The 15943-nt window shown below is 37.9% G+C and overlaps 1 protein-coding gene across 1 annotated transcript in view; it reads left to right on the top strand.

Annotated features, from left to right (window-relative positions):
* Positions 1–15943, top strand: part of GPC6 (glypican 6) — a 761222-nt gene that overhangs the window by 679510 nt on the left and 65769 nt on the right. The window contains exon 5 of the mRNA XM_030459184.1: positions 8865–8995. Within this exon, the coding sequence (XP_030315044.1) occupies positions 8865–8995 (131 nt within the window). The remainder of the gene's footprint in view (positions 1–8864; positions 8996–15943) is intronic.

The following is a 15943-nucleotide window of genomic DNA, read 5'->3' as shown; positions in this document are numbered from 1 at the left end:
TAGAATTTCTCAAAGTTATAGCAAGGCAAAGAAGCAAAACCATTTTAATGAAGTAATTTTTTTCAATACATGGAAGAAAAATGTATGCTATTTGAAATGCTCAAAAAAAAAATCTAGTGAACATGCAGTTCACCCTACAAAATTAATTTCGTTGCTATCAGCTACAGTAAGATGACAACTGCATGTCAGTAACTTTTTAATACATGTATTGTACATGGTATTAAGCTGATTGATTGAGCTGCTCTACATAAAGTTGACTTCTAAGAGACAAACCTAGCAGGTGTGATAAAACATTCTCCTTTATTACAGAACTGGATATGGAAAACTTTGGTTTATTCATGCAGCTGACAATTCCTTTTTTTGGAGGGAAGAGTAAGTGATATTGTCATCATTCAACATGTCTGCATAGCTGACCAGAAAAATCAAAAATGCAAAAATCCTTATAACTGATTTAAACCTAGAAAACAAATAAATAGATCTCATTATCTACACAGATTTTTTCAGTTTACCTTTTTAATTAATGGGTAATTAACCTGGCATGGACAACTCGGGATTCCAGTTCCTCCTGCAAGAACTTATGATTTGCTTTTCATTATATCAGCCTTTGTATATCAGCCCTACAAGTGTAAGCCAGAAAACTGGATTCACCCCTTTATAACTGTGTGTCTTAAATGCTAAGATAGTGACCAGTCTTTCTGTCTAGGTGGATAGCTAAGTATTCCATGGAAGCACCTATGAAAGGAAAGTTATCAGGCAAATAAGAACACCAAAGATTGAGTGTTTGTTTTTCCAGCAGATAAAAATTTGATCCTCTTCACAAGAGGCAAAGATATTGAAATGGAGTCTTCCACATCTTGGTTGTTCTGTGTAAAGGTAGGCACCAAGCTGATGAAGGGTCTGGGGAACAAGTCCTATGAAGAGACACTGAGGGCACTGGAATTGTTTAGTTTGAAGAAGAGGAGGCTGAGGGGAGAGCTTATTATTCTCTATAACTACCTGGAAGAAGGTTGTAGGGAGGTGATTGTTGGCCTCATCTCACAAGTAAATCATGATAGGACCACACAAAATGGTCTGTTGCACCAGGGCAGGTTTAGACTAGATTTGAGGAAGAAGTTCTTTACTGAGACAGCAGTTAGTTGCTGGAATGGGCTGCCCAGAGTACTGATGGAGTCACCATCCCTGGAGTTATTTAAAAACTGTGTAGATGAAGCATTTCAGGACATTCTTTAGCGGGCATGGGGAGATATTTTTTTTTTTTTTTTTTTTTTTTTTTTTTTTTTAGGTTTTTGGGTTGTTTTTTTTTAGGGGTGACAGGTGGATGTTGACTGTTGGACGTGGTGATCTTAGAGGTCTTTTCCAACCATGACAATTCTGTGATTCTGTGACTGCGTTCATCTTCACTGCTCCTTTGAAGAACTCCATGGTCTAGAAAGAGCTACAGAAATGATCAGTTCAGAGGGCTGAGAGGGTGAACAGATTCCTTTCAGACTGACATGTTGTTGACCTTTAGAAAGCATTTAAGAGTGACCTGAAGTTTGTACAGGATCCAACTTTTGCTTTGCCCATTGCCCATGTTTTCTCAGAAAACAGCTCTGTCACACGGACCAGGATGGGACTCTGCTGCTGCAGCAGTTCATTGAGGCAGTGCATGCAGACTCCTTTATTCACACACACACACACACACACACACAAACATGCACATCTTGAATCAGCTCCCTTGAAACACAGCCTGGACCTCAAACCATCCAGACTCTGCACCTAGACTTTCACCAAGTGTCTGGCTTAGACCTTGGGTCTGTCCAGCTTCTGGTCTCCTCCTATTTGCTACAGCTTCAAGTTTGCTAGCAGGACATAATGCACACACACAGAGAAAATACATTGCACAGCCACATTATTATTCTCAACTAGAAAATAGTTAGAAAAAGAAGTTGTTGTCTTGCTGCTTCCACATGAATGGCCTCTTTCACACATCCTCTTCTCCTCATTTTCACATGCAGGTTCCCCAGCTCACCATAATCAATCTCTCTCTCATGTATACCCAGCCTAGGAACTTTTCCCCCATTGCTCCCTGGTTTTTTTTGCTAACCATCCGTGAAATCTTGGCATTCTTCATATTTCTATGCCTTTTGTTCAGCTGCTTACTCTGTTATCTCCAGGAAAATCTCACACCATGTCCAGAAGTCTCTCAGATTTTGCTCACTTATCTAAATCTTTGGCAGGGACTAGTCCTTTGCCTGCATGCCTTGGCATGTAAGTTTAAACTGGATATTGATATCTAAATATCCAAATAAGGCACAAGGAGATTCCCTCCACAGAAGTGCAAACACAAGTTTTAAGAAAAGTACTTTTCCCCCACGTTAAAAAAAAAAAAAGAGAGAGAGCAGGATGTAAACAATTATAATATTATTATGCCAATACATATGTGGAGCTTAATGACAGTCAGAAAGGAAATCTGTGAATTAAACTTCATCAGAATAGAAATGCAGAATGTTCTCATATGAATTAAAATGTGAAAAGGGCACCATGGACACAAAGAAAAACAACAGCTTTGGCATCACTGTCATGCCTTACTCCAATTTTGTGTAAAGAGTCTTAGCAACTCATTAAATGGGAGCTTTACTTTCCTCTTTATTTTTTTTTAGTAAATCATAAGCTAGCAGTAAAAGTTTTGGCAGAGTATTACAGGGATATTATTATATTTCTAAAAAGTCAATATCTAGCTATATTTCACTTTTCAATTTTTATTTTTTATTTTGTTTAATTTACCATCTAAAGCTCTAAAGATTTTATGACCAGTATTTATATTTAGTGTCATGATGGTAGACTCATTCATTTTTGCCTACATGATGTAGTAAATACAACCCAAACTTCCACCTCCCCTTGCCCTTGGTCAGAAGGTTGGTAAGTCGCAAAATGAGCACTACTTTGCAGCCCAGGATATTAAAAGTTATATCTTTTTCCAAAACAGTCATTGCCATTCTCAAGGTCATAGTCAACTAGAATAATTGCTCAGCCTGTTTACAACTGATCCACCTCTCTTCTTCTTCAATCCATTGATTTGTCCATAGACAAACCCTTGGAAGGTTCCCAAATAAAAAGTTTCTTTACATTCTTTCTCAAGGAGCTATGTGAACCAGCACTTCACAGTTCTTCATAAATAAGCACTAGACCACGTATATGGGACAAGAAAAAATAGAAGTCTCCTGAGAGGAAATCTAAGATAAGATCTCCCTTCTTTCCCAAAACAAAATATACCTTAAGATTTCAGGAAGGACATGGAATTTAGTATTTTACCGTTCTTTGTCTCCCTGAAGAAACAACATTTTTAGAGTTTAGACTGCATTCATAGATGCTTTTCTAGACTTCCCTGGGGAAAACTCAGGCACTGATGGAATCTCACTGATAATTTAAAAGTAGAACAGCAAAGTGTGCATGAAAGGAACCATTGACATCACAGCCAGACTGACAGTGACCCAAAGAATGCCTTCCCTTATCAGCTCCCTGAGGTGGCCTATCAACTCTGAGTCTTGCCTATCAGATCCTCTTTGCATTTTCTTTATGATAGCAAGATGGCAAGAAAAAGGAAGCAACGATTGTCTTTGCAGGAACTTTGTATTTCAGTCTACTTCGGGGTTTTTTTCACTTGACAGATGTCTCACAAATCAGTGACATTATCCACATTCCTTTTCTTTCAATCTGTGATTTATAGGAAGTTTTTCTGGAAACCTGCCCTGAATGAAATGTAAAATAAACAGGAAGACAACACTTTTGGTATCAAGTCAAAAAGATAGTGGCATGATGCACTTCCTAGGAAACAGAGGCAGATTCTTGTCTGTTTATTATCATTAGTCTATCCAGTATTTTGCCTGAAGATGCTCAGGGTTGACAAATCATCATATATTGAAATTCACACACGGCCTTCTGAATTTTTAGGTTATATCATAAATCACTTAGAATGGTGATCAGTTTTGTCATCTTCTTCTCATTAAAACAGCTTCTATAAAACTACACAAAAAATATACCTGGGAAGTAAATCAAAAATTTCTGCAAGAGCTCTTATATATTGCTTAAAATGAAACACTGTCCTTCTAAGAGCCAATATCAAATACCTGTGGTATTTCTTGGTGTGAACAAGGGAATACAAAGCAGTTAAATAGTGCTCAGCCAGCAGAGACGTTTTAGGGCCCCTGGGACACCAGTAGACTTGGGGTTTTTTACTGTATCAGGAAGGTCCCCGCTCCTGTTTTGAGCAGCATGGATCTAGCAGGAGAGATCGAGAGCAGTGGCACTGATTCAGCAAGCGTGCCATATGCTCTGCTCTTTCTCAGGACTGTTTTGCAGGCCCACGTCCTCAGGTGAGCAATTAGTCATTTTTATTGTTTCCAAGTCGGTAACAAACCCTCAATGCAAGAGTGACTTACCTAAACTGAGCTCCTAATCCACTCACCCAGCAGCTGGATTCCAGCCTCTTGCCGAGGGCTGTAATAGATGGAGAGGGAGGACACGCACTTAGCAGGTTTTGAAAACTGCAGAAGAGGTAAAAATAAAGAACATATGTGGTCAAACACTACAATCCAGGTGTATTACCATCATAAAAAGCATCTAGACAATTAATTAATGAGATTTCAGGGTTTTATAGCACAATAATTTAGCTCCCAGTATCCCAGTAGAGTGGACTGAGGAATTATTAAACCCACACAGAGTTTCACTGAATTGAATTAGGCTTTCTTTGAGTTTGTTCTTGAGCATTAGAAATTCAAGACTGAGGCATATAGATTTTCTTAACTTCTTCTAGATATAATATTCATAACACTTTTAAGATTAAAAAGAGACTTGGGGCAAATGTTGTGAGGTGTTTTTACATGATTACAGATTTGAAGAGCTACAATCTGGAAAGGATCATTATGTCTTTTTGACTGTCCTGTCATACAATTCATATCATTAAATTTAATCTGATTTTCACTATATTCAGCCTAACAGGGTTTTTTTTATTCAATTGCACGGGATACATCTTTTGTATGCATTGTATGTGCTCATATAGAGTTTTGCAAGTGAATAAGGTTTAGCACTGCAAAGATGTTTAGGGCTGGCAAGCAAGAGGATGCAACCTAATAATTTCCAAGGGAGGAATTCACCTTAAAAAAACACACTGTAGGTTTGGGGGTTTTTTCTGAATATCAACGTTAATTCTGTTCAAATTTCAGTCTGAGGGCTAGCTCAAAAAATCAGTAGATAGACCTTGATTAACTACAGTAGTGATTATGCTCCCAGAGGGCCTTCACACTTTCAATAATATGACTGCTTTGCTCTTCAAGGCTTCTCTCAGTCTAGGGCTGTCAGATAAGTTTGAATTAATATTAGGGACACCATGATGGTTTGAAAAAGAGTAGAAGGAACATCTCAGTCCAACAGAGACTAAAAAGATCATTTGGAGTTCACAGAAGTGGCTCATCATCTTTTGCTTGACCAAGCTTGTACTCCTACCAGAAGGAGATAGGAGTACCCCTGCAGTCCATTACTAAATCAAGCCATGGCCCCACACACCTGCTGAAACAAGAAGATGAAATGAGTCCTCAAATAATATTAATTCCCCATTTGTGCAAGAACTCATCTGAACTATGCAATTAGCCAGGACTACTCTGAGTTGAGCCCTAAAATGAGTCTTAACTGGAAGAAAAAGTTGTGTCAGCTTCAGAAAGAATGTTTTGTGGGAGGAACTTGCTTACCTTAGCCCTTCAAGCATCTCTCATCCCTGCTTTTAATCCATTTCTCAGATTCTGCCTCTTCAAACATGTTCCTGTATAGACCTCTATTTTAACGCCAGTTCTGTCCCACATTGTAGCTCCAAAACAAAAATACAGACTGCTAACATAGTGATGTACCTCTCATCAGTAAAGGTGTGGATATTTCAAATTACACTTTCCCCTTAATCCATTGGCCCCTAGCAATATCCCTGTAGTGCTAACTGAATAATAGATTGAAGGGCTCTAATGTCAAATGATTCTGCTGGCTCACAGCCTCACTGCTTCAGGCTAACTTCTCAACTTCTCCACAGATTTGTTATGAATAGTTGCCCTGAATGGTACAGAGTCACTTCAGATCAGAGGAGATAGCAATTAAAAATATGGACAACCTGGGATCTACATTTTTTTGGTTTGGTTTGGTTTTGGTTGGGTTTTTTTGTTTTTTTTAACATAAATCTGTGGCCTATGTGATTGAAACATAAACTTGACAGCCAGGAATTACCCACATTTCTCACCCCTCATCCACTTCCAGTACAAAGAATAAGGAAAGAGTATTCATAGGTTTGTATGCATAGGTTAAAGGTTCAGAAAATAGAAGCTGATGAACTGAAGGATGCTTTTTCTAAAGATACAAACAGTCTAAACCAGGAATAGGTCTTTAATTTGCATCTCCTAGAACTATTAATTTTGAAGTTGAATGCAATTTGCTTGAGGAAAGCCTGTTTTTACAATTAAAGCTGTGGTTCTTGATCAGCTAAGGTCGATGCGTTTTCTACCATGCATCTTAGATTCCACTTTAACATTTAATTCATAACTGGTGCCCTGTGCCATCAGAAGAAATAGCAAATAGATTCAAGCTACCACCGATTCTCTTGAAGGATCTCCAGCAATTATATATTTATGGAACCCTGTGTCAACACAGTCCCTTATCTAAAACATATACTTGAGCTTAGGACTAGACTTGTCCAGCCAGCTAGTTCTAAAACTAAAGTGCACTTGTAAAAAGAGGGTCTGGTCTTTAACTTAAGCTATGAGCTATTTGTACCAAAATGAATAAATGAAGAAAATAATTAATAAATAAATAAAATAAAATAAGATATAAAACAAATCTTTGTGAGAGTTTTATGCATTAATCCTAATCCCGAACTAAACCAGGAGAATCAAGCCAGAAATACCTGTGCCTTGACAGTGCCTGGTACTGGTTGTGGCAGCTGGGGTTTAGACTGATCACATAGCTTACAAAGTGCTAAAGCATAAATGTTTCATACAAGTCATTCCAAATACACAAGTAAAATCCTTTATAAAAATCCATGCTTTAAAATTCTTTCTGAATGTGGAAAAATTGCTAACTTCTTGCAGGAACCTTTAAGTGTAAGAGAGTGCATTGTATATGTGTGTGTGTATCTTTGTGAATAGGAAAACTGTTTGGTTTCTTTTCTCAGAGCTAGGTGACGTTTTCACCAAGTTTCACACTGAAATTATTTAAAATAAAGAATTTTTAAATACTGTACAGTCAAAAGTATACCTCTATTTAAAACCAAATTTCTGTCATCTTATTGTTTCTCACAGTTAGAAACAAGTGCTATAAACCCCTCTCTAAATAACTGGCAATACACTCTTTCCAGCCTAAAAGTACTATGAACTATTAGACCCAAATTTGCAAAAGTGCTTAGGTACTGCATGCCACATACTTTCCATTTCAGTGGGATTTATAGGCACTCTTTGACTAAAAAATAAACAATATACTGTACCACCCAGGTCAGGCTGAGCAGGGGAGTCTGTGTCTCAGCTGATGAGGTGAAACACCATCCTCCTCTTCCCACACATCTATGCACATGTGCTTCTGTGGGGAGGGAGATGTCCATGCAGGCTGGAATCATAGAATAATTTGGGTTCGAAGAGACCTCCAAGGGTCATCTAGTCCAACCTCCCTGCAGTAAGCAGGGACATCCTCAGCTAGATCAGGTTGCTCAGAGCCTTGACAAGCCTCACCTTGAATATCTCCAAGGATTAAGCCCAAGGACTCTGCAGTCAAGTGCAGAGCTCACAAACACGGCTGTGGGATGCTCCACGCTTTGTCCACACAGCTGCCATGGGATTGGTGCTTAAAACAGCAAAGCAACCATGGGGGCTGTTTTGGGAGGAAGTCTGAAGGGAGCCTAAGTCTGAAGGAAAATAAAGCATGTGAAGATTTTTGTTTATCGTGTTAAAATTGTAAGTGGCATCTGTTTAAAGCTAATTAGATGCTGAAAAAAATAAATGCTAACATATGAGACAAGGATCAAATATGATATTCAAAGGTATATAAATCCAGTTCATTTCATTGCTATTGCCACAGAAATTGTGATGAATCTGTCTGTGCATAGACAAACACATGACATATAGCAAAGTCCTTTATACTGTTATTAATTTCTGTTCAGTTTTCACTTGTTAATGACCACAAAAAGATAAAATTATTTTGGTGGGGGGTCTAGTGTAAATTAAGTGAAAATTAGTTTTTAAAATCCAAACCAAACAAAGAATATCTGTTTCTGCATATAACTTTCAACCATGTTTTGAAAATGTAGCAAGGCAAACATGGTTTATACCTATAGATTATGGCAGAAATCCAATATTCATCTACTGTTCATATTGCAAGAAAATGAGATCATTAAGGTCAGAAAGAACAGCTGCTTTAATTATAAGACACAGATATATCACATCAAAGTTCTCATCATCTCATGCAAACTCTTTAAGAACACACTCTAGGGATTCATTCCTATCATTCTGCTTTTTTCTTGGGAAGGAGACTACATAAGCCCACTCCAGAGCTCTGGCTGCTTCGAGTGGTGCAATGCTGTGTGAAATAACTTTACCCCAAGCTCGATAATGTGCTGGTAACTATTATTAATCTAACTTTTACATTCTTTATACCCCTTTCTGTGGTGGCAGCAGTAGGAGAATATATTTTTAACAGCTCAGGAGCTGCCCTGCAGGCTTCACAGTCCCACTGCCACCCATCCCCACGGGCTCCTGTTTGGGAGCGCTCGGTACCCACGCCTCCAGCTGGCAATGCTGATCAGCCTGAGGCACCCAAAGGTATCCCTTCTTTAAGGGAATGGCTGCTTTGTGTTTTAACAGATGCTATGCTTCTGGTAGCGGAGAGATTAGAGGGACCATTCAACATTGAATCAGTCATGGATCCTATTGATGTCAAGATTTCTGAAGCCATCATGAACATGCAAGAAAACAGCATGCAGGTGTCGGCAAAGGTACTGTGTGAGTCGTGCCTTCTCTGTTGCTGAATGTCACAAGCAAGGGGGGGAAACATCTCCACCATTTTTCTGTTCAGGCATTAAAGAGAAATTGTCCATCCCCCTAGAAATTTCTTTGGCTTATTTCACAGTTCACCAGAGTGCCTTTGAAACCTTCATCTTGTTAAACAAGCTCAAAGTTTTCAAAAGGGAGTGGCGGGGAGAAAGGTACCAATTAATAAATTCTAAATTAATAGCTGTAAGAGATGTAAGGAAAATAGAGAGTGCTGAAAATTAGCAGTAACTCTGTGAGCAATACCTTGTGGAGTATGGTAATTTTTGGTAATTTTTTCTCGTGTCCCATCTGTGATTCTCCATATTATCTTCCAAACACATTTTGATCTGTCTAGGTCAGACTGAAGTACAATATGTTTGAGGTGAATGCACAAAATGTCCATTTAACCTGCTCTAATAGCTGCTCAAGGGAAATATCATTACCTTGGATAGTCTCTGATTACAAGACCTCAGTTTGACAGAGTTTTGTCTGGATTCTGACAAGAAGATAAACAGAGTTAATGATGCGAGTTTCCTTCTTTCCATTTTTAGTGTGTCTGTGTATACACAGATCACCACCACCTCTGAACTTCATGTTAATAAGAGCCTTCTAATTCAGTGGCAGGTGTTGTTGAGCCAATACTCAACAATTACTGTTTTTTTCTTAATATTCATCAGTGCACTGTGGCTCAAAACCTAAAGTAAACAGTTTGCCAGGTTCTCTGAATTAGGACTTTCTACCTCCCACTGATCTCCCAGTGGTCAGTTCGGTGCTGAAACATTGCCATCCGAGCCAGGGACTTTCCATTGCTGGGAAAAATATGAGGGAAAAAAGGCAGGAGGCTGAGGTCAATATTCTTCCTGCCAACCCAAAATTAGATGCTTTTTATGGAGCCAGTGCTGCAGGTTGCTAAGGATTTCCTTCAAGATGCTTTTTACTTTCAACCTACATGAGGTTACTCAGATTTTAAAAGCAGTTACATACTGAGCTATGAGACTTTGTTCTGGCAGCAGTGATCAAGGCATTTAACAGCCAAATTCTCTCAAATGCTTTGGGAATTAAAGTCAAGTTTTAGCAAACTCATCCCTTACCTCAAAAGAAAAAAAGAAAAAAAAAAAGAAACATTTTCACTAAGAACTCACCCAGTGCTCAGGTGTATTTAATTTTCCTTTTTGCTCGCTTGTTTCTCACAGTTTCTGCATTAATGGAGAAGCTGCATCCCCTGCCACAGCAATTAAATTTGCAATGTAAAGTTTTTCTTTTAAGAGAAATCTTAGCCAATGTTTTTTTAAAATCTTGAGAAAGACAAACCAACTGATACCAGGGAAAGTTACGTTATTATATTTTCATAGATAAAAGAGCTGTGAATCCTTGAGGTGCTTTTGTGTATTTCTATGTAGATCTTTATTCTCCTGAGATGTGATTTACTTGTTTCCTAGGTTATATCCATCTGTTTTTTTCAGGTCACAACGCACAGAAGTGCTTTATTCTTAAAGCATAAGAAGGCAAAGACTTTGGGTGTAGTGTTCTCCTATGTCATGTCAGATCTGCAGAGATGATATATGAGGGGACTTCAAATCAGTCATCTGTCATCTAATTTTTCCCCTTTATACATACTGACCACTTAGAGCTTCAGTAAAAATGACAGATACCTTGCTGGATGTAATGGAGTGCATGGAATGTAATTGCAGACCTAATGTAGGAGAAAAGCCAAGCTTGTCAATTATTCTGAGGCGCCGCTCAGAAAGCTCCAGGCAGGTTGTCGAAATCACGCTATTTTCTCTTTCTTCAAACAATTTTGTATCTTGCATTTGACTGCACCCACTGAAAATGTGACTAGGAATCACAACTATTTTTCCACAAGCAAGGCAATGAGTTTTTACAATGGGAAAATGATGGTTCACTAATAATGTTATGCCTCCAACACTCACATACACAGATTATTCTTCACCGCTGGCATGCAGCTTTTTCTACCTCAAAATCTTTTTTTATGTCTACAAGGAGGCTCTATGCTGTATTCAGTAGAATTTTGGGCCATTTTGCATATTGTTTTTTCTCTTTTAAATGGGATTAAACAAATTAAAATTAACAGTTTCTTCCTCAAAGACCTCTTGCTAATCTCATCCTCTCTGTGGGCAGAAAACCTAGAGTTGATTTAATCCAAAATCCCTTTCCTGTTTCAAGTATTCATATAAAATTACCCTATTCCGAAAGTAATTCACATTGAATTGCACTATCAGTTTGTCAGAAAACAATGTTTTGTATTATAGCTGCTGGAATTACACATTGAAATTTCTTTGAGAGAAATAGATGTTTGACATAACTCATTATCTGTACATTTCCATGCATACGGAGAAAACTGAAATTGAGCATCAGTGTGCACTTTCCAACTTAGTAGATGTATAAAATAAGTAAAAATGCATGGTTTATGTGAATGATGAAGGCTTCAACTTTAGACATCAGAAGAAAAATACATTAAGAACTTCGTAAGTTTCTATTTTTATGGTTTGTCTCCCCATTCTTTACTTGATATTGTACTGAAGATTTTGTCCAGTATCTTTTTCCTAAAAATATTCATCTCCTATTCAGCACTATTCTTCTGAGAAATGGTCTTTGCCCTTACAGTTATACTAATAAATAAAAGGGGGACAAGGACCAGTGCCTGATCTTGAGGCCAAAGTGTCACAGCCTGACTCGTTTCTAATTTTGCTGAGACCTCCCTTTTTTGGAGCTGCTTCACTCTGCCAAGAGCAAGTTGGAGAAGTTCAAGAAAAAGCCAATGAGTTAACAATTAATCAGTGCAGAGAGTCAGGGCTTATTGCTCAAGTTCATGCCTTGTCTTGCATTTCCTTAGAAAACACAAACCCTCTGTCTTCCACTCTGATGGGTGCTCATCAGTATTGAGACAGAGAATTATAGAGGTGCCAAGTACACCTCTTCTATCTTTGTAATTCTGTCCAAGAATGTACAGGCTCAGCCACATTCCAGTACTTGTCACTGCATAAAACTGAGCTTTTCTGTTCCTAGACCATTAACTTATCTTGGTTGTGTGCTGACTGTGGTTGATTCTTTCAGTACAGTTCACGTTAACAAGTAGCATGATGTTAGGATTCTCCAGTTCATCCTGAGACTGGAATCTTTCTTTCTTTTCTTGATATTTCTCTGCAGTCTATATTCAGCACTGGTTGTCTTGAAAGTCTGACAACAAATCCCTAGGCTTTGTAGACTGCTCACCCTGTGTGGCTGAGAGACCCACACAAGACCCTTATTTTGCATCAGTGAAAGTCTCATTCCTGACAGCTGCAATATCTGGAGATACTTTTCAAAAAGAAGCAATGGTCTACAAATTCAAACCCCAAGACCCTTCTGCTTGAGACCCAAGCTCTGAATGTGCTCTGAATGAGACCCAAGCTCTTCACAAAAAAAAAAAAAAAAAAAAAAAAGTACAAGGACAAGTATCATCAAATCCAGTTTCCATAGCTTCATCATCTAACACCTGCTGCCATTCTGATAGAGTACCTCCTGCAATCAAAACCACACAGAGTGACCAACAATTAGTCTGGGCTGCCTGAGATGCCCTCCAAGACATCAGCACTTTTTAAGACTAGACTTTGGAATTTGGGTCTACCCAGACTTCAGTAGTGTTCCCTGAAGATTGCCTCTGGTAGAAGTCAGGCTGCAATAGATTTACCTTGGGTAAATCATAACATCTGAGACACATTGTCTTCAGTGTTGAAATCTCTTTTTTATTTGATATTGACATCTCCTTGGTATTTGAACCTTATAGTGGTAAACTCAGAGCTCAGCCACAGCTTTATTATTTCTCAGGTAAAAGTTTCATATTCTGTATATTGTTTCCCATGGCTCAGCTCATATCCAGGACTAAGCAATTCTTCTGATTCTCCATGAAGTAATTCAGGGAGTCATATTCAGAGGGTCATATCAGACAAATGCTCATTTCAATCTTGGCCAAAACAAATGTGTTTTGGAGGCCTTCATAATCCTCCCATAAGGTTGTCAGTACCATTACCTTTGATTTCTGCTTCAAGTAAAGTAAATCCTAAATCTGTCCCATTTTAAAAATATGAATGTTTACTACTTGACGTCTGCAGAGATTGCTCGCTCACAAAAAGTGAGGGAAAACAAAAAAACTGCAGAAAAGGTGAGATAACTTCCACTTATCCTAAAAGTAGAGAAAATCCTTAATCTGGTTGCATCGACAGAACTGTGTCTTCATTGATATTCGAAACACAACATACTGGACTATTCCCTGCATTTAAATTCTGGTTCTATATAGGTATGTTTGCCTGCTCTAAGTGTAATTTGGCTGCCATGCCAAGATTTTTCCACTTTCAGAAAGGTTGTCCAATAACTGAGTCTCCCCTTAGTAAGTCTTAAACCTACTTTGATCTGAGCTGATGGATGTGCCATTTTAACCTATAGATATATGTTCCTTTTCGGCAATTACTTCAGCTAAAAGGATGAATGAGCTCCATGGCATAGCAAACTACCTATGCATTATTTATAAGGAGGAAATCTTCATAAAACTACATCCAAGGTTCTTTTTTAAATAGCCTCTGAGTCTCGTATTAACCTTTTCATTTATCTGTGTTCTTTCCAGATCTCTGTGCAGGAAAAATAAAATGATGTTTCAGGAAAAAAAAACCCTAATGCTATTCTATATGCAGATGAGAGAGTCATACAGAGAGACTCAACAGGAAACACTGAGCACTAGCAAATGTCTGAATGTCAGCATGACTCAAGGCCTCATTGAGAACAAACTCTATCTGCTGGGTTCAAAACTTCAAGTTCTCCTGTCTTTTTTTTTGTTTGTTTTTTTTTACAATATGTACATCCTAGTCCTGATGTAGATCACTCCATTCAGTCAGCTCAATAGATGTAGTTCTTCACTGACTTAGCTGACTGGATCTCATGCCTGGGTTCATATCCCTGACCACAGAGGTCTGGTGCCCTTTGTGACACCCAGGAAAAGCCCATTTGAGCTTCATCTGCAGCTGAGTGTGAAATGGTCTTGTTTTAAGGCAGTCTTAAGAGTAGTCTCAGGTATCCCAGGACATCACAGACTATTGCAGATGCTGATGCAAGAGCAGCTGAAAGGAGCTTTGGATCTGGAAGATTAGATGTTTAGCTTAAATATAGACACTTACATGTACCTACCTAAATGAAGATTTCTTCATTTCAAATTGAATCTCTTCTCTAAATTCAGATGGTATGGATGGCAACAATTATACATACAATGCAGATTTTTAAAGAGAGCATATTTATGCCACCAATTCATAGAATGTGTAATGAAATCCCTGAATATTTTTCCAGAAATTGCCCAGTATCTCTGAGGAGCATTGAAAATAAAGTATTTCATGTGCTTCTCCTTAGGAAGCATTTGTTAATTTCAGGCCTCAGCTTTGTATTTTGAGTTCTGTCAGTTAGTAACTGGCACAAAATCAGAAAATGTCTTAGTTACCGAATATTGTATTGTTATTGTATTTCTGCCAGGTCATTTAAAAGGTAAATTATTTCTTCTTCCATGATGTAAAAACTGCAATCTAATTTCTACCTATTTATTGTCTGGCTGTATGTAAATTTGTTCATATAAAACTACTCACTACAACTGTTTGTGTTAAGCCATATGCCACAAAGTCTATGCTGGAGTTTTTCCCAGGATGCCATAAGAAAAATGAAATATAAATTATGTAGACTTGCAATTACTCCACATAGTCATACAAGGAGCCTAACAGTCACATACTGGGAAATCTAAGGAGAAGACTCAGTGCCCTCACTAACCTTTCCCCTGAGAGTCAACCTGCATGTTTTGGGTAATTGTCACTTGTCTTTGTAAGCAAGTATCTGATCGCTTAATTGACGAAATAGAATTTCATAGATATCTAAGTAAATGGTTATGCTTTCTGGGAATAACTTATCTTCAGTCAGAAGAACTATGAGTAAATTTTTGCAAGTATAACTTATGCCCCAAACGTATATATTTGGCCCTTTAAAATGTACATACATAATTATGTATAAATTATGAACATTAATCTTAGTTGAATTTTCTTCACAGGGGATAAATAAGATTCTTTACTGCTGAAAAATTTAGAACTTTACAGGTTTAAATCATCTTTCCTGGTTTATTAAATTATTTCATTGTCCAAGAGTCCTCATGGCTAGAGAAGCTAGAAACTCTATTAAAAAAAAAAAATCTTATAGATATTCTCAAGCCAGCCCAAGCAGTATTAAGCTCATAAATTAAAAATCCCAATGGCCACACAAGAGCTGACTTGCTGGATTCTGAGCCAAAACAGACCTGATGACTGGACATAAATTTAGTATGAACCCATTTCTTTCAGCAAATTTTGAATCATTTGAGACCTCTAAATTAACATCAGGAAACCCAAGTGAGAGCCAGTTGTAATATATCCTAAAAGCAACAAAAGTCACACCATCTATGGCTCCTTCAAGACAGAACCACTCAAGGCAGGAAATCTAAAAGTCTAAAAGAGAAACACCAGCCTTTTTGATCACAGGCTCACAACACAATTTGTGAGATTGTTCTATTACTTGCCACACAAAAAGGAGTAACCTTGCTCCACAATCAAAACACAGCACCTGCACAGGAGTTTTTACCTCTACAAAATTCATTCAGACTGATAGTTTGTGTCTGGCATTAGGGTTTTGTAACATGTATCTTACAACAAATTCTAACTATTTTTTTTCTCTTCTGACTTGAGGCAATACATTGCAACAGCCAAAATACAATGGTCACAAAAAAGAAAGATTCTTCCAGAACCAGAAAAGTTGGTATGAAGGCAAACACTAGGATCTTCCTTTATGAGAGCTCTTGTAAAATTTAACTCTGTGAATATTTTACCTCCTTTCACCTCACCAATTCCTATGAG

This window comes from Calypte anna, chromosome 1 (assembly GCF_003957555.1).
Source record: "Calypte anna isolate BGI_N300 chromosome 1, bCalAnn1_v1.p, whole genome shotgun sequence".
In the NCBI taxonomy this organism is placed as follows: Eukaryota; Metazoa; Chordata; class Aves; order Apodiformes; family Trochilidae; genus Calypte; species Calypte anna.
This window is presented reverse-complemented; position numbering and strand designations above follow the sequence as displayed.